This window comes from Pholis gunnellus (assembly GCF_910591455.1).
Source record: "Pholis gunnellus genome assembly, chromosome: 22".
Classification (NCBI taxonomy): domain Eukaryota; kingdom Metazoa; phylum Chordata; class Actinopteri; order Perciformes; family Pholidae; genus Pholis; species Pholis gunnellus.
Window position 1 is genome coordinate 9,593,668 of NC_136549.1, and position 23,531 is coordinate 9,617,198.

The following is a 23,531-nucleotide window of genomic DNA, read 5'->3' on the forward strand; positions in this document are numbered from 1 at the left end:
TTTTCCTCTGTCTGTCTCCCCCCCCTCCCCCCCGTCTCACTGCGTCCTCCTCCTCCTCCTCCTCCTCCACCTCGCTCCGCTCATCCCTCCGTTGCTCTTCTTCCTCACCTCCACTGCAGCGCGCGAATAGCCCCAAGGAGCAGGCCAAGGTTCTCTCTCCTGTCATTTTAACAGCTGTTTCACTCATCGATATGCCAAGTGTGTTTGTGTGTGTGTTTGTGTGTGTGTGTGTGTGTGTGTGTGTGTGTGTGTGTGTGTGTGTGTGTGTGTGTGTGTGTGTGTGTGTGTGTGTGTGTGTGTGTGTGTGTGTGAGAGTGTGTGTGTAGAGGTGATTACAATCCGACAGACTTTGGGTTTTCAATTATAGAAAGGCAGTGCAAATTTTGACAGGTCTGCTGGAAAAGCCTGTACCCATGTGAGGCGAAGGAGCGTTGTGTGTATTTTTAACTTGTTTTTGGTATGCCTGACTGCATTTTCTCATTGCCCATGAGGTGGTTTTACACATGTTTGTCAGGTGGACCGTTCATCCCCGCAGCAGCTTGATGTTCACACCACACTGCTACTTAGAAATCCTCTCCCTGTCTCTCTTCTGCAGGCTCTACTGAAGATGTGACTCGTGGATTACAGGCTCAACTCCCCCCACCTATATATTTCTACTGCACCGCCGCCACGTTTCTAAGCTTCGCTCTTCATCGCACTGTCCATTCTGGAGTATGATTCGCTCATGGGGCTCGGCTAGCTACACCCCAGGGGTCCTCTACTCCTCCCCTTTTGACCAATAGGAAGGCCCTACTTTTTAGTATTCCCAAAAACACATCCTCAGTTTTGGAATATCCATCAGAAAGCCCCCATTTTAAGACTTGGCTCTTGTTTGGCAATCAATCCTTGATCATGGAACCCCAGTGGAACCCGACTTCCTGCCCGCAGTCTCCCTCTGTCGTCTTCCTGCTCATGGCCACTTCCTACACTTGGCTCCTTCCCGTCGCTGCCCCTCAGCGGATCCTAATAGACCCCCAGGCGGCGCCTGAGTATGCCCACTCCATCCGGCTGGACGGCGACATCATCCTCGGAGGATTATTTCCCGTGCACTCGCGGGGGGACCGCGGCACGCCCTGCGGGGAGCTGAAAAAGGAGAAGGGCATCCACCGCTTGGAGGCCATGATGTTCGCCATAGACCTGATCAACAAGGACCCCGAGCTGCTGCCCAACATCACGCTGGGGGCCCGCATCTTGGATACCTGCTCCAGGGACACGTACGCTCTGGAGCAGTCCCTGACTTTTGTGCAGGCCCTGATTGAGAGGGACGGCTCCGACGTGCGCTGCGCTAACGGGGACCCTCCCATCTTCACCAAGCCGGATAAAATCGTAGGGGTGATAGGAGCCGCGGCCAGCTCGGTGTCCATCATGGTGGCCAACATCTTGCGCCTGTTTAAGGTAAGATTTAACTGTGGAAATTGAATCATTTTCTCTACTCTCTTCTTCTCATCTCCTCTCTTTTGTGTGTGTGTGTGTGTGTGTGTGTGCGCGCGCACTTCCCCTCACTCATCATCACCGACGAGATAGAGTTCAGTGATGACAACCAATTAAAATGTAGTCAGTCTTCCTGGAGGTTTCAGCAGCAGCGGCAGCAGTGCCACTTCTTCCTGCACATATATGGAGGGTATACTTTTTATTTTAGTGCGTTTGCCTTTAAAAGCCTAAAGTGAGATGTAATCTCTTCGGCTCAGATGTGTGTGTGTGTGTGTGTGTGTGGTTGTGTGTGCGTACAGTATGAAAAAAGATGTGTCAAGATGTGTCAAGTGATGCTTGTAAGGAAGGGCTTTGCGTGTGTGTGTGTGTGTGTGTGTGTGCGTGCGTGTGTTTGTACTGCACAGCTTAGATCATTCCTGGTTTGTGCTTGGGCCAAATGAAAATGGCTGCCAAACACAGGTATCAATTACTGCTGAAATCTGTCAACAGCCACTTCATTCAATGCAGCGTACGTGTGTGTGTGTGTGTGTGTGTGTGTGTGTGTGGGTGTGTTAGGACATCTCTTTGTGTTAGTATGTTCTCTAGTACACGTGTGGGCCTAATTGAGCACGCTTACGAGTGCTCATGTGTATGCATGCAGTGTTTCCTCCCTGTGTGCTGCTCTTGTTTGTGTCCTTGCAGAAGCTCGCATTTGTCTGACACTCGTGCTTCTCTAGGTGTGCGATTGGGCTGAGTGCGCTTATGTGTGAGCGTGTGTGTTGGCGTTGTCATCATTAGCCGAACAGGGCTGACGGATGGCCGCATGATTATGAAATATGAGTCCCGTAATGACGCCCATGGCATTTCACATCCACATCGATCCCACGCAGTCTCACGGCAAGTGTGTGTCTGTGTGTGTGTGTGTGTGTGTGTGTGTGTGTGTGTGTGTGTGTGTGTGTGTTTGCAGCCGCACATTTTTGCGCATCCCTTCCTTTGGTAATCCTTAAAGTGTGTGAGAGCACACGGGATTGCATGACTGCGGGTGTGTGTTTGAACGCACTTGTTAACAAACCAACTCGTGCTTTGAATGGAAGATTTGCATATTAAACAACAACAACAACTAAACATGATTTATGCCAGGATCTGTCACAGCAGCAGCACTCGAACAGAGCGCCTCTCTGGCTCCGCACTGCCTCCTCCTCATTTGCCTAATACGATTTAGTGCATTGTGCGCGTCTGCGTACATGCGTATGCATTGTATGTCAGTATTTAAGCGTGCCAGCGATTGTTTGTGTGTGTGTGTGTGTGTGTGTGTGTGTGTGTGTGTGTGTGTGTGTGTGTGTGTGTGTGTGAGAGAGAGAGAGAGAAAGTCTTAAGTATTTGGTAAACCTGTGCGTGTGTGTGTGTGTGTGTGTGTGTGTGTGTGTGTGTGTGTGTGTGACAGAGTGCCTGTGGCAGTGGTATTATATGACACAAGACTGTATCTTTCTCTGCTTGGTTTAACATGAATAATGCAGCTTGTGTCACAGTCTGAAAATAGTATGGAGGACTCACACACACACACTCACACACACACACACACACACACACACACACAAAACATGCTGCAATAAACATATGTCTTTTTTAACTGGGCTAATCTGACAGTGCCAGTCACAGCTAGTCGCCCACTCAACACAAGGGGCTCAGAAAGCTGAGAAAGAGAGTGTGCGTGCTTATGTGTGTTTGTGTGTGTGTGTGTGTCTTTTAAATCTAGCAGCAGACAAAAGAGATTCAAACAACAGATTGTGTGAAAAATATCACATCCAAATCCTCAGGAAAACAGACTTTTTTTGTTTGTCTCCACCGCGCTCAGCCGCGGAGGGAGCCGCGTGCTTGACAGTCGCAGAGAAATCAAGTCGCACAAAAGTTGTTGGTGTTTCTTTTGTCGCTGGTTCTCCTCTTTTGAAGATTATCTGTAACCGCTTCTGCTTTGTGGGATGATACGGAGCGGAGAGAGGGGATGACATAAGATATAATACGATGAAACTTTGCTAATCCTCGTGGGGAACCGGCGCCGGCGCAGCAGCAGATCTCCGAGGAAATTCCAAAGGAATTTAACATATAAAAAGAACGGAGCAAATGGGGGGTCATCTAAATGCTCTAAGCTGGCAATTTCCAACACTACATTAAAAGGAAATGTATAGATCACAGCATTACAGAATAGGCATGGTTTGGGTTTGTGTAAAAAAAATCTGTTTGATCGTCAGATCTGTTTGAGTTTCTTGCCCAGCGGTGCTTTTTTTTCTTGCCACATTCCCAGATCTGATTAACTAACGTGATGAGTACAATCTCACTCACACTGAATGAACAGCGGCACCTGGACTCCTGTCTGGTGAGTTCTCAAGCTCGTACAAGGAGGCCCTGTTTTGTTTCCAGTGTGCATTGTTTTCGCGCTTCTATGGGGAATCCAGTTAATGAGGATGCTATTGAGTCATATACAGGTGCTGCTCTGGGTTCTGCAAACGGCAAGTTAAATATGGAGGGCACACACCTGGAACATCCTCTCCATCGCTAGACCTGCCACTTGTTTCCAGTTTGCCGCCCCGCCTCTGCTCCTCTCGTCAAAAACCGCTCACGCGGTGTCACATTCATTTTCACTCTGGCATTTGTGTCTTTTATTTTTTTCTCCGTGACCGCGCTCATCCTCAAAGAGTAACTGCTTCATCCTCGGGTATTGATTTTGCTCGTGCGTGGCTGGTAATTACAGCAGCATTATGGATCGGCTGACCCCTGACGCTTTTTGGTCACCTCTTGAGGCAAACCTCGGCCATGGCTGAACGATTTTAACCCGCTAATGTTTGCACAGGAAAAGCTAATACTTCACATATACACACCCAAAAAACGGTGGGTCATCTCTATCAATTACGATGACAATTTGTCTTTTAAAGAGCGAGGAGCTGATAGCTGCCCTCACATCATAATGGACTGTGTGTGTGTGTCTTTGTTCGCTCCATTACCAGGAAGTCCTCCCTATCTTACAATGAAGCGAAGTGCGCCTTTTACTCCCTCACACTCGCGGCACGCTGTGCATTGGAAGCTAAAAATAAGAAAATAAATTCAATTCCTGAGTTGATAAGTGGTGGCTCTCCCCTGGTGAGAGCACATGAGATAAATTTGCCCCAGGGAATTCAGGAAACACACACGCCACACACACACGCACGACACACACATCTCTACCTTACACTCAATCAGCGTCCGTGTGATTCTTCTTGAGGCTCTCAAACACACACACACACGCACACGCACACACACTTGCATACAACCCTCCTGTGAGCCGGTGTGCGGTCCTTTACTCAAGATTCGCATCTTGGTAAAGTATGTCTTACATATGCGTGTGTATATCCATGTGAACGCTTGCGTGAGGGAGGGGGAGGGGTGGGGGGCGCAATAACTGCAGACGAGCACGCCAATTGCTTCCATAATTCAGCCGTGGCCTCCTCTCCGCTCTGTCTGTCTGTCTGGGGAATTAACTGCCGCACGGTGTGATATTGCTGATATATTCATCTGCCTGTGTATTACCACGGCAATGATTGCTTTCCCTCTCACTGTTTGAGGTGTATTTCTGAACCATGCATTGTGTGACATCCCCACTCCCAGGAGGCACTTGAATGAGTATAAAGTAAAGTATATATATATATATATATATATCTACATGTACATTTTCCGCGTGTGTCTCCAAACAGAGTGCTCGCGTGCACGTGCGAATGAAATCACACACTTTCTGCTGCAAATTAGCGAGCGCAAATGTTTGCTCAAACCCTGGGAACGTTACACCAGGCTGGGGCTTTTTGCGCACTTAAAAGGCGCACTACAACAATCTCCTTTTTCAGGCACGGGCAGCACCCTCTGAAATACAAATCAACTCGGCGTTCGGCTTCACAAGGCTGACAACAGCTGCATTAAAATGCAATTAAAGGCGTTTTTTTGTTTCCTCCTTTCTAGTCAGATGCCAATTCAGACGCAATCCCTGACAGATGTGCTATTATTCACAAGGTCAGACAGAGTTTGCCGTTACAGTCTCGTCCTAATCCATGCAGAGTGTTTGATGATATAACGACGGGCAGGAAAGAGGACGGAGAAGACATGGCGAGGAGAGACAGAATAAGACGAAAGAGAAAGGACGCAGAAGAAAAAGACAAAACGGGGAAAAATGACCAAAAAAAAGACGAAGTGAGCAGGGGGAGACCCCCTGGAGAGCGTAATGATGTGGTGTTGATTTCTTTCACGGAGGCATTCTGCATTGAGAGGGTGATGATAATGACACCACACAGAGCACACTGAACAGCGAGCGGGAAACCTCATTAGGACGAGAGTGGGTCTCGGGTTTGTGTCAACTCGTGCTTGTGAAGTGTTCCTGAAGCGGGAAAACATCGCGGCCGCTCCAGACGAGCAGCACCGCGATCGTCCAGCCTCTTCTAACGAAGGCAGCCTTAATGAGCAAATGGTTAATGAAGGCGGACTTAATTGTCCTTCTGAAATAATGTATTACTTTGTATTTGTTGAGTGTTGCTCGGGGATGATTCATTAGAGCCATATGGGTGAACGCAGACAACATTGGATTTGTTTGCAGCTCAATGGTGCCAATCCTTTGAACCGGGTTTGAATCTGTACAACGCAGACATCCTACATCCTTAGAGCCTTGATTCACATGAGGACAACTCCCTCCATCTGTTTGTTTTCACCTTTTCTCCCCATTTTTCATTGATTTCCTTTTACCTGAAGTATTTTTTATCAAAAGAGGAGCTCTCTAACAGAGAGATGCAACAATAAATCTTGATATCGGATAAGTCTGACACTGACTCGGATAGCTGGATCTGTGAGGACGGGCTGATCTGGACACCATTCAGAAACCATTCTTTCACTAAATAACAATTCAGTGCATTTATATCTGTGTGTATTTGTTACATTTTGTTTTTACCAAGTTAGGAAAACTCAGGATTAAGTCAAGCTTGACGTTGTCTTACACATAAACGAATGATCCCGCTCACTTTCACACAGCGAGGCAAAACGGCTTCATCAATCAAACGCTGGTACCGAGACTGAAAAAGTCAGATCGGTTCCAAACTTTTAACCGACACGGCGATCAATGTTCTTCTGCGACGCGAAACTTTTCCGGTGCAAAGGGACGAAAACAATCAAATTCAACTGACAGCATTTATATATTCAGCAGACTGAACTTGAACTGCACGCGATCCCAATCGCCACATATAAACACTCGTGTACATACACGTACAGCGATGAAATAGGAATGTAATTTAAAGTTTAACGAAGTTCTGTGATAAGAACCAAGAGGTTAATACAAATGTGTTTAATGAAACTGCTGACGGTGTGTGTGTGTGTGTGTTAATGTGTGGATTTATTTGTGAAAAAAAAAGGCATTCATGGAATCTGTGTGATAGCGACTGCCTGCGAGTATTATATGCTCGTGCATGTGTGGAGAGGACCGGTGTCTCGAGTGCATTAGAGTGGGATGAGATCCTATCGCTGCTCTTCCTTTCATCAGGTTGGGTGCCTGAATAGAAGCTCAGATAAGGGATAAGTGAACCTATTACACACAGGCCACGCTTTCACACACACACCACAGCCGGACAAAGCCGACCGTTTTGACTGGTCAAAGCAGGAAAAAGCATAGTTGTCACTAATAACATGAATTGGCTCCCTGACGCTATAAAGACCTTTTCTCGCAATGGAAATTTCAACTTGTCAAACAAACAGGGTGTAACTAACGATGTCAAAATGTATTCCACGACCCATCTAAAATGGAACGAAACCAACGTTAATGCGATTAGTTACACCTGTGCTTTCCCTGTTTATGCAAAGTCATGAAAAGGCCATTTTTTTTTTTTGTCAGGTAACATTTCCTCTACTTTGATCCGTTCTGACGAATAAGGTAGGAGTTGGCAGCCATGGGTGCAGTGTACCCACCATCCGTCGTGTGTTTACGTTTTTGTGGTACGAGGAAACTCATGTTTACGTGGGGATTATTTGCAAACTGCATTAAACTCTGGTGGGACTTGGGGGTTGTGCGAGATGCCAATGTGAACCGCTCAGCCAACGTCCGTAGTCGTTCAGGTGTGAAGCCGTGCCAGGCGAGCCGGCGCGCACAATTACCGGAATCCTGGCACGCACGTTGTTTGTGGTATTAGTACAACATGTCCGTTGGGAGGAAGAGCTCTTTGGCTACAGCAAGCCCAGCACAAACATGTAGATTACTAACGTAAATGTTCTTAATTGAAATGAATACAAATGTTACATTTTTGGGGCTTTTTCCCCTCCCCTGTGTGTTGCCTACGCAGCATAACGCGCACGTTAAATAGTCATCATGCAAACGGCGTGCCTCGTTCTAGGGTGCGATGGTTGAAACTCTTGGATGAATCGCAACTTGTCTTTCCAACATTAACTTGTAGTTGCAAATGTGTTCAGCCTGCACGATTCCGCCCGCTCGCGTTGGAAGACAGTGCAGATGCATTGGAACGATGCAGCTGTAATGGCTTTTCTCATTCGAAATAAATTAACTCGGCAAGGAGAGAAAATGAGGGAGACGTTGCAGAGTGGAAAGTCGAGCTGACGAGTTATCATCCTCATTGAACTATGATCTATGGAGGGGGGAATAACTCTATTCCACTAAATACTGATTGAATTGTTAGTAATGGTGTTGGTGATGAGGTACAAACTATATTTATGAGGATTTTTTGGTTTCTGACAACTTTTGGATGATTAAACGTGCACCGGGTCATATTGACCCGCGAACATCATGGCTGTACCTGAGCAATAGTAGTAAGACACGCTGATAAGACACGTGCACATCTGCAGGTGCGGGAAGATCTGTTTAGGCGTGTGTTTCTTATTATTTGATATTAATCTCTTCCATCGCGTAGAGGCACTGGAGAAGGAGGGATCGCATCCTTAGACTGGTCTCAGAACACAAACTCGTGATCACGTCGTGAGCAATGGGAGTGTGTCATATTTGTGTTACATCTTACAAAACTATTTGGGTAATCTTTCAGTCCAGCGACTCAATTACAAGTGTAATTGAGTCGCTATACAGGTGTGAAATTTGGTGGCAAGGTGATAATTGCAATGGAAAGTGTTTGAAATGGGAAAACAGAGCTCAAGTCACAGACTTGCTGTTGTGTTTGCTAGATGTGTTTTGTCCGTTTTAACACTCTTGTTGTTTGTTACTGCATTTGTCATTTTATTGGAATAACAAGAAAGCAATCTGTGCTGGACGACTGCTCCTTAAACTGCTTTTGTAATACCTCACGTTATATCGGATTGGTTGCTTGCTCGTGTCACCGTAATCAATGAGTGTGGGCTAAACGGTCGCGTCGCGTTGTACGACTTGTGTTCCGTAAGTGACAGAGTGAACGCCTGGGTGATAAGTTCAACATGGGTGGAGACAATAGTCATTCAATTTCAAACCTGTTTCTCAGGGAAAGTCTAATAGAACGACATGTGAACTGATGGATTATGTCTGAAGTCTCTTACTGGGGGGGGGGGGGGGGGGGGGGGGCGTAGACAGGAAGGAATACATTTTTAATATTTTTGGAGAGCGGAGTAAGAGACGCAAGCGCTTCATTAAATCTGCCTTATCCATCTTTCAAGCAGCGTTCCCCACGTCGAGGCGGCTGGGAAGTTGAAACGAGAGCACCCCCGAATACTTCACAGATTTGAAAGCACATTCCAATGTGACTTAATTTTAATAAATGTGAGTGAAAGTAGGACAGAAGAGAGAAAAATGAGACAGGGGGGGGGCTTACAGGCGAGGGAAGGGAAGGGATTCTCTCTGAAATGAGGTGCAGAGCATTTTGTGATAAGTATAGAGCTAAAACTCAAAAATGTGTGTTTGATATGGAGCGATGATTACCAGCTGGGCAGTTTCATGATGTTTGGCAATGAAAGAAGCAGATATAAAAACAAGTAATGGAGAGAAAATGGCAGCTTTTTAAAAGAAATCCCTGCTTCTTTTCTCCACCTTACTATTCAGATTAACCTCTTAAATCTGTTTTCCCTCCCTAGTAGTGTCATTTTCATGTTTTTCTCTCATCCATGTTCTTTTCCATCCCCGCAAAGAGGCGGACGAGGCCAGCAGATAGCGATGCGCGGGAAAGAAGCAGGGCAGTAAAGGTGGTAGATAAGGAGATGGAAGGCGGTAAGGCGGTTATCGTCTGGAGGAAAAGAAGTTCAGTAGAAGAGCAGCTGGCGGCTCGAGGGAAAGAGACGGGTTGCGAGAGGTGTTTTTACATCTCGCAGCGATGTTGCGTCAGATCAGAGAAAGCAGGTGGGAGGAAGAAGAATGAAATGAGAAAAAGAAAAAGAGGTTAAGTGTTTGGCGTTTCCACAGGCCCGCTTTCCCACTCTCGGCGTGCCTCAATCCATCTTTCTTCTTCAGCGGCTGCTTCTCTTGTCTGCTCTCCATCTCCTGCTCTTTCCTCCTCTGACCGTGTTAATAGCTGCGGAGTATTATTTATGAAAGCAAGGCCAGAAGACATGGAAAGAACATTAGCAGAAAGCCATTGGTCCTCCTGCCAAAAGAAAAACATTTCTTTTTTGGGGGGGGGGGGGCATTGACAAGACGCGTGCATGCTCGTGTGTGTTAAAATAGATGTACTCCTTTGGAGATGTATATAGAACATGACATATGCTGGATATAACACTCCTTCTCTCACTCATTCTCTCTCTCTTTTACACACACACACACACACACACACACACACACACACACACACACACACACACACACACATTTATATGCAGTATTTCTATCCCTTCTATTTGTTCGTCTATATAAATGGAAGTGATCGATGAAAAGAATAAAATGGGAGGTTTAATTTATGTATTGGGCTGGTATATAAGTGTGGTATCGGTTTGCTCAGAGTTGGGAGCAATAGCACGTGTGCTTGTTTGTGTGTGTGTGTGTGCGTGTGTGTGTGTGTGTGTGTGTGTGTGTGTGTGTGTGTGTGAGGAAGCGAGGAAGACAGGAAGATGAGGAGAGAGAGAGAGAGAGAGAGAGAGAGAGAGAGTGCATTACTTGCAGGGTTTTGCCAATTACCCCCCTTAAGCTGGAGGTCAAGGAGGACAGAGACAGAAAACATTTCTTTCTTTTTTCCTCTTTAATCCGCATTCATTGCCTGCCAGTAACAGCCTCCTCCTCCTCCTCATCACTCTCCCTCCCTCCTGCTTCCAGCATCCCAAAGGTCGTGCTCCGACCGACATTAGCATTGTGTGAAAAAAAAAAGGAAAAAGAAAAAAAAAGAGCCACAAGGCAATGCAACAATATCCATCAATGTGCTCCGTTGGCCCAGTCACATAGTACAAGGAGTAATCCTGAAACTTTAAGTGAATGCTGTAATACTACTGCTTACCTCACAATTGTCCACACAGATGATACAATAAGTGTTGATGACTTCAAGAGTTGTCATTTTCTGTCTCATAGTATTATAAGTCACTGGGCCGTGTTTCTATTGGCCGACCAGCCACATCCGCACAGTCAAAGCTGAACAATGGTGAATAAGAGTCGGATGAAGATTGCACCAAAACAAGAACCACATGCTTGGATTCCTTTGTCCTGTGTACCTTTTGTTATAACGAGAATGGAAGATAAATGATTCTCTGAATGAAAGTCTCCCCCCCCCCCCCCCCCCCCCCCCCACACCCCCACCCCCCCCCCATCCCTACACCTCATGCCGATTTGATTTTGCTCTTTTACTCCAGCTTCTTCATCTCACCACCCCTCCTGCTCCTCTCTCTCCTCCCTTCCTCTCTGTCCTCCCTCTCTCTGCCCTCGCTGTCCTAGCCGGTAGCGTTCCTCCTCCGAGGTAAGGCGCCTCTAAACGGCGTCGGCGCAGCGTCCCCATGTATTTTTAATGGCCACGCTCGTCATGGAGGAATCTCAGCTTGAATTATGCATAGAGGGTGAGTGAGAGAAAAGAGAGAGGGAGAGGAGAGAGGGCACGGGGCGGAGAGAGAGAGAGAGAGAGAGAGAGAGAGAGAGAGAGAGAGAGAGAGATGGTATGAAACGTAACAAAAGATGAGGATAAAAGACGACAGGGGATGCGAGATCATTGAGGACAAAAAAAAACATGCCGGGAGAGTGAAAATAGATAGAGAGAGAGAGAGAAAGGGATGTGTATTTTTGAATAATTCGCAGCTCTGACAGAGGAGAGTGCGACCTCTCACCTCCCTCCACCAAGCCCTCATTTTCTCTCTCTCCATCCCTGGATCTGACTTCACCTCCACACCCTGCATCCCTTCATCTCTCTCTTCCTCTCCAGGGCTCCCTTTCTTCTCTGTCTCGCTATTTCATCACCTCTTCTTCAAACTCGGTCTCTATCGCTCCCTTTTTACATCCCTCGCTCCCTCTTTTCTCCCCCAAAACGTAATGCTCCTCTCGGTCCTCAACCCCCTCTCTCTCTCTCTCTCTCTCTCTCTCTCTCTCTCTCTCTCTCTCTCTCTCTCTCCACATTCCCTTTTTTACTTTTTCAACCTCTTCATCTCACTCTCTCTTTCCACCTCCCGAAAAGTTTGGCTTTGGTAACGGAGTGCTGGAGGGAAGGAGGGGTGAAGAAAGAGAAAAAGGGGGAGGACGTTAAGAGATAGGGAGTAAAAGAGAGACAGAGATGGACAAAGTGAAGGACGGACGTGGCTAAACCTTTAGACTATTGATTAGCATCATGGACTTGTTCCTTTGCTCTCCCAAAACCACACGTACGTCCTTCTTGGTAATGGACATTGGAGGGTGGCCGACATGTTCGCCGTGAGATAAGGGAGCAGATATCTCCGTTATTGCTTTCTCTCCCTCTCTTTTTTTTTTGAAGTAGCTGGATCTTCTACAAGTCTGTATATGTCTGAGGATTTGGAGCATCCTGTGTACGTAAAAGGACGTACACGTGTGTGTTTTCATGCACACTTAAAGGCCAGTTTTACTCCATGAAAGTCCAGTGTGTTTTCCTGCCTACACAGTCTCAGGGAAGGTCAGATATTGAGCTGGTGAGTGGTGCATTTAACTGTGCGGAGCAGCCAGTTACACAGGGCTATTATTTGAAGTACGCTATTATTTTTCATCACGACAAAATGCTGTTTGACGGCGCACAGCTATATCAACAAGAGCACATAATAATCAATAGTTATCCATGCTTTCCAAGTTTGTCGAAAAAACCAAACACACAGCAAGTTAACCCCCGACACGTCCATCGCAGTCTTCTTCCTTCCTAATGAGTCCGAATCTTTTCACAAATCCAAAAACAGCCGAACATCAGGTTTACCCAAATGACAGCTTGTGATGATTTATTGCACTCTGGGTCCAAAAGCTGACGTATTTACCTCATTATTCCCGGACAGTTCATATTTTTGTACAACACTTCCACACCAGTGTAGATGCAGCTACAGCTCAATTGTTTTTATTTGGGGATGAGCCCTTCATTTAATGAGCATGTTCTTAGTTTTGAAGGCACAATCAGTACATTTCTGCAGACTCCATAACTCTCATCTGGCACTTTCTAAATGTGCCATCTCTGCTCTTGATGGTAGTTAGCACCCGGCTAGTGACCATCAATTGATGCTTTGTGGGATAATTGGAGTCCCCAATATGGGGTATAATAATTCTCAGCTCGTTTTTTTTTGTTTTTTTATCCCATGCACCATCTGCTAAGGCCCGTGCCACGCTATGCGAACAAAAACAAAGGTTTCCGGCAGTTTCAATATCACAGTCGGTCCTGAGAAGAGGTCTAATCAGGCAGATTAAGTGAAGACCCCCCGTGGGGATGAGCCACAGCGGCTTCAAATTGTCGGCCAATTAGGAGGTGAAGGCAGGTTGAAATGCCTTGCTTTGAATTTGATGTAAAAAAAACTGAACATTTGTTTGTGTCGCAGAATGAAGATGGAGCCGTAGTAGCTGTGTGATTGCAATGCTAGAAGCAAGCCAACTCGTATTATTTGTAGTGGTATATATTACTTGTACTCCTCGAAGTAGCCTGTTCTTGGAAGTTGACTTTTGGTCGTCACCGCCGTCGGCCTGTCAGATGTGACTCACGGTGAGTCACGCACACCGCACGTTGACTCCTCTCCGGTGCTGATAGGCCTTTGAGAGCTGAAGCTAAAATTGAGGGGTTTACATGATGAGAGAAACCCTTGAGGCTTTGGTATTTTGGTGTGTTTTTGATATTTCGAACGCGACGTCTCCGATAATTGGGATGACATTTAGAAAAAGCTTTGATGCGTTTCCCCTCGTCTGTCAGGGAGCACGAAGAAAGGAACAACGGAGACAAAAAAGTGCTTCTTCCTCTCTATAGGGGCCGTGCTTTGCTTTAGCTGCTCCAGAATGTCCACCAGTCATTCTAGTGACATCACTTTTATGTGCCTAAGCAGGCGATTAATCAACAATTTACCGTGATTGATTATGCAGTGTTCTGACGATGCAAAATTATTAAGCGCCCATAAATATCCTCCTGTCAACGAAGACGGTTGCTCCATGCATTCTAATTTGAATTCAAATGAGCTGAAGACCGTTATCCAAACCAGCGATACAACGTACAGGCAACCACGGAATCAAATAATAAATAAAAAATGATTTTAGCGCCAGTAGAGCTTTTAGCTGCATCATATGATCATACGTAACTGCTTACATCCAAAAAGACTTCCAGCTCGACACTGCGCTTCCTCGGGTCCTAAGCGGTACACCTGCCACGACAAAAGTTGCTTCCCCTCGGCAATGCGAGAGCGTACATCTGCGGAGAGCGCGTGTGTACCCAGCATGCTGCAGGAGTGTAATAATTAATATCATAGAAGAGTTAGCGATTCATTTATTCATGGTCGTATTTAGACTGTCACTACTTATCTCTGGATGCACGTGAAGGAGTTTTGTTCTATATTGTCTACCCGACGGTATTGCACCTGTTGACCTACTGGTGTGCAAACGTTTTCTGCTTTTTTATGGTAGAATTGTGCAGCGTGTAGCCTTCTGAAGCCGAACAATATGTTCAACTGTTACTTCACTGCCTCATAGATTTCCCACAGTCACTAGTCCCCCTCTGGGAATCTGCTGGTAGAGTCTTGCTGTTTGCACACACTCCTTGTAAGCTTTTACTTTAGTGCTTTGAAGTTTAAAATACAGATCGCCATGTCATCAACTACTTAGTCATAAATAACAAAATAGACCCTTTAAGCCATTTTGGATGCACGCCTTTTGGTAGCTTTTTGTTAACTTTCTTTTATTTATTTTAGGAAAAGAAGTGGCGCACTGACTTTGTGCTGCAGTAGCAGAATGAAGGGAATCGGATCTGTAACCTTTCCAGATGTTTTCTATAATGAGCAGTATTTGGGCTTTCAATAATTCTACATCTTCACATCTTGAAAATGACTTTGCTCTTTTACATTTTCGCTGACTTGCTCCTCATAATGTTCAGTTTTTTTTTGTCATATGATGATGAACAAATAGTTTAGGTGAAGGTTAATCTATTAACATAAAGGCCAACTTGGAGCAGACAGTAAGGATCCATGTGTTAGACCCACCATACGTCTGCCAGAACTCAACCGATAGCCGGCGCAATATGAAAACTTTAACTGTAAAGAAGCATCCATTCTATTAATTACATTTTCAGGATGTATATGGCCAATATGGGGCCCTCGTCATTTTGTCATCCTGGTTAATCAAACCTCTTTCTAACACTCTCTCATGAAGGTAACGTGTGGGAAAAATCAAGTTTGAAAGAGGTGAGGTCGGTGATTCTGTCAAAGTAACCGTAACCATCTACTTAATAGGAATTGAAATGTACAGAATGTAATGCTAATAATCGGATTTGCATACTGCCTGAAGATGGAGAAATAGGTTCATCTTTTTCAACCTGTTCTTATGTATAGTGCGCATCATTTAGTTTAACGGTATTTGCCTAATCCTCTGGAAACCGATGACATAGCGTCTTCTGAAGGTCCGTCGGTGAGCCAAAGCCAGTGTATCATATTACCTGTTGGCGAGTCGATTGAGAAAACCCCAGAGGGTGCTTGCCACTGCTTAACGCCATAAAAAGCAGCTTCGCAACAATACATAAAACTCACCGAGTGTGTTTCCCTTGCCGCTCTCAGAGGGGATTTAACTGCTAAGACAAGACAAGTCTTTCCCTTCTCTCACTGAGCTCCGTCCAACTGGAGCTGGACACCTGCCAAGGTTTATGCATGGACAAATGAATACACACACACACGCACACGCACGCGGTACTCACTGAGATGCACGCTCATAGCTCAGCCCACTATTCTGTGTGATGCTAAAACGTGCTCAGAAATAAAGCACACAAAAACAACACTGGATGAAAAGTTAGCAGAGATAGAGTAAACTTAAAGCTTATAATTAAACCTGAGAGAAAGATGTGTTTGTCTTTTTTTAACAACATAACTTGAGCCGACAGTTATATTTCGGTGCCTTCCCGTTTTCTTTTTCTCATCACAAGACTGCGATGCTGCCGTGAATGCTGTCGACTTAACACGATTTCTGTTGAGGGTGAAAGCAGATTTGTGTTTGTCGGTAGCGTGCCTAAATGTTTAAAAAAAACGGGCGGGAAAATCGCAAGAGACGCACAAATTGACACACAAAACCAAATTTCGACAGAAATAATCTAGAAATTTAAATAAATTCTGGTTCGGAGGTTTCAAGGTACAGCTCAGTGTCAGCTTACGTGTCCAATTTAAAATGGAAGCTTATCTTGAAACGATGCAGACACACGAGTATCTTCATATGCTGGTGTATATGTACTACTGGACAAGGGTACTTGCTCAGTCAACCTTCTCTGGACACCATACGGTTATACGAACAGTCTGAGCATTGATGAGCTATTATCATCATCAGTACCTTGAAGGAGAATCAAGTCTGGAAAGCTGCACATCTTATTATCTCCCTCTTCACCCATATAGTCTGACGTATGGTGGGTTGTGGTGTGAAATGCCATGGGCTGAAGCTCATAGCGGGCCAGTTAGCTGCTATCGTTATACTTACTGTATAACAATTCAAATAATGCAGTTGTAAAAAGTACAATATTTCCCTCTGAAATGTATTGGAGTGGGAAGTACCATCACATTGGACAGTAGTACCTTCCACCACTTATTAAAACCATAGCTCTGTACCAAGTATTTTTAATATCTAAAGGCACTTTGACCACCTCAGCCTGCACTGACAGTTAGCAGTGGGTGGAGAGGTGAGAGAAGAGGAAGTATTGGGCTTGAATTTCTCATGTGCCCAGAAACACACAACTGTGAATGAATGGCATGCAGTGTGATAGTTTTAGATTCAAAGCAACCATTCAAGTGTACCTTTTTTTATATATATTTGTTAAGGGTCCTGCCTGACAAACAAAACAAAGAAGTACAATTTCTCCTCTGCCTTTTTCTCACAGTGATTGTGTGCGTTTTGGGACTGTAGGTGTTTTTATGTGTATGTGTGATATCGAACAAAGTACTTTACGAGAATGAGGATGTTCAAATGGATGGGGGGGAAATCTATCTATGTGCGGTCATATATCTGCACACCTGTGTGTGTGTGTGTGTGTGTGTGTGTGTGTGTGTGTGTGTCAGAGAGAGAGAGAGTGAGAAACTGAGAGGGAACAGGACCAGGCTTTCCTCAGTTGGTGGTACCATTAGGGAAATATGAATTAGACACTGCTGCAGTGCACACTCACACACGCACACACACACACACACACACACACCTACACACACACACACACACACACACACAGGGATTCCACAGTAATTTCCTCCTCGCTGTGTGCTGCAGCAGCGGTAATGTATTCATAACTAACCTAGTGACATGCACTTCTGTTCTGCACACAGACGCATATCACTCACACAAGAATAGAAAATCACAGGTTAAGTCCATACTCACTTGCATATTTTGCCGTATAGTGTGATGAATGATTCATTCTTTTCTTTCTCTTGTCAACACTGCATAGCAGTAATATAATATGATTTCATCACGATGTGATTCCATTGAAAGATATTAAATGATCGTATTGAATTATCGCCCAGCCCTATACGGGACTATTACAGATGAACATTTAACATCGGGATATTATCTATCAATCCACATTATAGGCACAATTGTAATACATATATCTAATTGTGATTACTTTGACCCACACTTCAAAGATACTATTATTCCTTAAATATGTTGCTTGTAAAAAGTGTTTGCCCTCGTGCACATGTTTGCACATGATCAGGATGGCACCACCGCCGCCTCATTCCTGGCTTGTTGCTGTGTGTTTGTTTGTGTATTTGTGTGTGAGCGTGTGCGTTCTATATCTCGCACCTGGCCTCAGTATTTCTCCGTGGGGTGCTGTTGGGCCTGTTTGACTCAGTGAGTGATGCCTTTTGCAAGAAAATTGCGAAGCATATGGCGTATGTTTGTGTGTGTGTGTGTGTGTGTGTGTGTGTGTGTGTGTGTGTGTGTGTGTGTGTGTGTGTGTGTGTGTGTGTGTGTGTGTGTGTGTGTGTGTGTGTGTGTGTGTGTGTGTGTGTGTCTCGGGTCTGGTCAAGAGGCCCGAGGGGTACTGATTCATTTAGAAGGCGATTGGTAATAACACTGCCTTGAGATATGACTCTCTGGGTAGGACGCAAACACACACACACACACACACACACACACACACACACACACACGCACTAATTCAGACTAATGAAATGTGCTCTTACATAAACAAACAATAATTGCGGCCAGATACAGCAACATGTGTGCTTATATATACACTATATAAATTGGGGGAGAGTGAAACATTGAAAGAGATAGAGACACACACACACATACACACCTACCTTTTGGTTGGCAGTGCACTATTCGTGTGTGTAGACTCCTTTGAGACTGACATGGTGAACAACAGAGAGAAATAGAGAAAATGAGAGGAAGATGTGTCAAGTTGAGTCCTTGTCAGATTTCTGCAGCACTAGCAGGTTTCTGGCAGCTAGAGACGGCAAGTGTCGTGTGTGTGTGTGTGTGTGTGTGTGTGTGTGTGTGTGTTTGATGTGTGTGCATGTGTGGTTTAGCACTAGGTGCAGCGAGTTGCCATCACCAACACATCTCATTGCACGTACAGAATTAGCGGCCACCTCAGACTCACCGCTGTGACAGTGAAAGCTGGCATATTTTAAAAAAAAGAGAGAGAATATAAAACGAGTACATTCTCCGAGCTCTACCTCTTTGAGTATAATTCAGTGTCGATTCATTTCAGTTCAACGAAGTTCAATTCATCCCATTTACTACACCTACAATTTAAATTAGTATTTTTTTAAAAGCAAAACAGATACAACGTACAAGTGTTTTTTTTTAATTTGCATATTTATCTGCAAGTGGACCTTTGTGCTGAGAGGCGGCGTGCTGGATGTGGTTATGTGACTTTGCACAGCCGTCTCCATCTTGTTGTGGCAAGAATGAACCAACGGGGCACCACGATGAAAACAAGTCCTGGACTTTGTCGTGTTGTATGCCGGACAATAAATCGTGTGCTTTTAATAGCATTTAGAAAACATGTCTGATGTAGTATGAGGAGAGGCATCGTTCTTCTGCATTATTTAACAGTAGAGTTTGACATGGCAACCTCTCATATACACAGAAATAGAGTGGCACATGCGGGATAACAAGTTACATGAAGCAACCTACAGACTCTAGGTATGCCCGGCCCGCCACCCTCCTTCATGACGCTGTTCAGAAGAAACACTGTGGAGAAAACACACAACTGAGCTGCTGCCTATGCTGCAGCCAATGGGCCCTCCAAGTAATTAAAGTCTTAATTTTACTTTTCAAATATTTTCAACTATTTATTTGATGACAAAATCATGTGATTAATTCCTTTCAATTTAATTTGAAGTAAAAGTGAAATCCCAAAAATATTAACCCTGCATATAGGCCAAGTGGCTCTTAAATTCCCTAATGTTCCGAGCAATTGAAAGTCTTTCAGACATGTCGATGGGTCTGGAGAGGGTGAGCCATCAGAGTCGCAGTGGAAACACTGTCACATCCTACATTGAAGGTGACAGGATGACTTTTTTTTTTATAGGTCAGAGGAGCTAGAATGTCAAAGTGCTAATTGCCTGAAATGTGTCTTGCTCAAGGACTCTTTGACAGCATTTCCAGCGTCTGAGAAAAAACATTGACCATCTGAGTGGTTAATCTATGAATTTACAGCTTCAGGGCTGTCAATCCCAGTTAGTGACATTCTAGCTAGAGTATCTGCTGCGGCCTCCTGTCCTTCATCCAAATGTGTTTGTTTTCCTGAGCCATGCAAAGAGTAGAGATGTGCATTAAGACATTTAAAGCCCCAGTGCCAGATATGCCTGTATCCGTATAGTGTGTCCAATAACTCATAATGTGACTATACTCGTATGCCCTTTGAAGGATGAGTCATAATATTTCCATCTTTTGGTGCATACATTTCAGAAGTGACACACATTTTAGGAGTTGCTTTTGCTAAATGTATTTCTTCCGCAACATAATCACCCCTTTAATATCGTCCGCCTCCTCCGCAACACTCTGTTTCTCCCTCCATCTCTCTCACACACATTTCTAATTTTGTCCCCTCTTTCTTCTTTCTTCTCCCTCCATTTCCTCCTCCTCGTGCTCTCATCGTCCGCCTCTTGTCTACACTCTCCTCTCCTGTCATGTTCAGGGACATTAATGTAATGAAATATCTAGCCCGGGTTAAAAAATGGATGCTGTTTTTCCATTCCGTCCTCTCATTCCTGTCTGGCAGTAATTATGGCTGTTTAATTGGGCCTATGGAGGCTCTGAGAGAGAGAGAGAGAGGACTCAGAGTGCGTCAGTGCTTCTGAATGTTGAAGAGGCTGTGCATGACTTGAGGTGAATACAAAGCAAAGGCGCCTCACAACCACAGTGTTTGTTTGAAACAAAGAAGTGTCTTACATTTTAAATATGCATATTGAGCATGAGATCGAACGAGCAGACGATGAACAATAAATAGCCGACCGTACTGTGAGTACTTGCTAATTATCTGGTAAGCTTGACAGATCCAATAGCAGAGTGCTATAACTAGATGACGTGGATGAAACACAAATATTTCAAGTGCTTTTCACAGATGCGTCCCTGACTTCAAATTCATCCCTGTTCATTAATTGGCACAGACCAGTGCCAATTAATGAACATAGTTATGATTCACAGCCTCTATAGCTTTGCCCAAATGTTCTCCAGTTGACCACTATTTACAGACGGCACGGTGGACGAGTGGATGGACGAGGGAACATGTCACACGTGGGAAGGAAGGAAGGAGGGAATAGACATCCATTTGAAAAATTCATCAGTCCCTCCCAAGTACAGTTAACCTCGTGTGTCTTATTTTACAAGGCTTTCACACGCTACAATCCCTTGCCCGCTCACTGGTGTGCAGACATGTGACCAGTTTCAACTCTTCACACTGGGAACAATTATATCCTTGAACAGCAATTCGAGACGGTTGACCGTGTTGTACAGTCGGGGAAACTTTTGTTGAGGTGAGCTAGCAAGAGAGCGAACCACGTGTGGGGTGTTTTGGGTGAGGGAAGAGCTTTGTTGTAGTACAGCTTGGTGGAGCGCCCACGCAAACACAATCCGGCACACGAGCACCACCCCCCCCCTCCCCGTTGGTATGTGAGAAGGTCTATCGGCGCCCACGGCTTTTAATTCTCTCCCCCCCCGACATGGCTGACTGGCACCAGCGAGGCCAACACACAAACAGACAAAAAACACTCAGACCCAGAAACACTAGACCACACACACACACACACACACACACACCACTCAAAACACTCTACGTCTCTGAGTCAACAATAAATTGGGCGATGATTTCATATTCCACTCCAAGAACAGACTTTACCACAGATGTGCAAGTACAGCTGGCATGCATCTACAGACACGCGCGCACGCTCACAGAATTTGACATTGGCCCCGCGATGTCGCCGTTTTCTCTCTCGAACAGATTTCGACACGCACGTGCCCGCTTCACTAACTCCTCAGTGACTGTGACATTGAGCCCCCCCCCCCCCCCCCCCCCCCCCCCCCAACCTTCAGGCAATTGAGTCCTATCAGCTTTCCTTGTCTTCGCTCTATCTTTATTGTTGCCCCGGACATTATAGTTAAGCTTCAGAAGGGTTCGTAGATTGAGCAATAAACTTTACCTTCTGTCTCTGAAACCATCTGTGTCTGATATGAGCTTTTATGAGATGGTGGGAACGAAGCGTCATAAATGATTTGAAATCAAAAAGGTGTAAAATAGGAGGCGTCGGCTATCTCACTCTATGTATTTCTTTGTCCAACCGTCTGAAAACATGAAACTAAATGTCTGTGCTATTCTGAAGGGATTGGTTTCACCTGAGGTTCTGATTTTGTAAAATGTTTAAAGTCTAAATGTATTACAACTTCTATCGTCATCCCTCTCTTCTCTTTCTCCATGCTTGTCTCACACTCTGTGAGTGTAATCCACTCACTTCTCTTCTCCTTGAACCCATTTTTTCTCTCCTTCTTCTTATTTCTCTCTTCAGTCCAGCTTCCCCTCCCCGTCTCTCCCTGTCTCTCCCCGTCTCTCTCTGTCTCTCTGTGTCCATATAACAGATGATGATGGCTGGTTGTCCTCCTGAGTCCGTATTTATCTGAGGCTGTTAGGCTGGGAACGCCAACATCAACCAGAGTACATGAGCCTTGAAATTCATTTTGGAAGAACAAGAAATAAAAAAGAAATGTCTCTTCTTCATCATTTTCTCCTCTCGTGTCATCATCTATATCTTATACTTTGTCTGTGTCTCTCTCCCTTCACCCGTCTTTCCTTTCTTGTTTTTGGCAAATGAGAGTTCCCGCTCCCGGAGACGTGCGTTGTTTTTTCTTCATTCAGAGCATGAATGGTTTGTGTTCCCTCCTTTTGTCGCGGCGAATACATTTGAAATGGAGAAGGAGAGAGAAATATGGAGAGAGAGCACAGGAGGGAAAGGAGAGAGGAATTGGGTGTTCTTGAGGAAGTAATGAGATGAGTTGAGTTGAAGGACACCTCGACCTCAGGCAGGTCAGGGTCTAGGTTTTGGAAATATGCTGAGATCAGAGCGGATACCCAGAGGGCCATTGGGGGCGTGCTAGAGGGACTCTCAGGCGTACTACAGGTGCACTAGGGTGTACCAGAATGGAACTTGGGTACAGAGGTCCTTAAGTGTACCGGAGGGGCACTCGGGCAAGTAGACGGGCACTTGGAAACACCAGAAGGGCGCTTGGAATGTACCCAAAAGGCACCCAAGTCACATTGCACTTAACACCTCATGCGAGACGCTCCATCACATGCAGTTAGCAAGTTCTAAGACCATAGTTTGGCCACTATGTAACGTGCGCACCTGCACTGCACGGTTATGTCCATGCATGTGTATGTGGCGGAGAGTACGACAGACAGGCGCATGTGTGAGATAGAGAGAGAGGGAAGTCTGCAAATGTAAGTACTTTGTACTCGGTCTGTCGGTGCCTCCCAAACTGATACCGATCAATACGCCCCATGATTTGATCCTCCTCGTTCAATCCCATTCTGTGCTTGGGGGGGGGGCCTCTGCTCACAGAATTACCAAAAAAATGAGTTGGTCACACTTGAGCGTGCTCGTGCTTTGAACCATCCGCACCGCATTGTGCTCCGAGGCCGTATACATCTATCAACATTAAACGTGACCTTTTAAAATGTCACACCAGAAGACGTAATGGATTTATATATCTTTTGTACGATGACCGTGCCGGCTCTAATATGACTGTAGAACATCATGGTGTATTATTATAACGGTTGTAGACCTGTTGGCCTGATGTTGGTGTCGATCACATTGTTCTTTTTTTTTTTTATTGCTTTGTTCAAGAGATGGTGTACTGTGAAGATGACAGATTTTGCTTGGGAAAAGTGGAAGAAAGCATACAGTTATTTGTCCTTATTCCTTATGTGTGTGAGTCAGAGTAAGTGCATATTTGCACGCCCACTGCTGGGTTAGAAGTAAAGCTTTTCATTTCACTGGTTCACATCTTTTGACCTCTACACCACTAACCACCTACAGAGAGGGAG

At 45.2% G+C, this 23,531-nt stretch overlaps 1 protein-coding gene across 1 annotated transcript in view; it reads left to right on the plus strand.

Annotated features, from left to right (window-relative positions):
- Positions 1–891: 891 nt before the first annotated feature.
- grm8a (glutamate receptor, metabotropic 8a) overlaps positions 892–23,531 on the plus strand; it is a gene marked incomplete at both ends in the record, with an annotated part of 181,082 nt that continues 158,442 nt past the window's right edge. The window contains one exon of the mRNA XM_079184052.1: positions 892–1,434. Coding sequence (XP_079040178.1) covers positions 892–1,434 — 543 coding nt within the window. The remainder of the gene's footprint in view (positions 1,435–23,531) is intronic.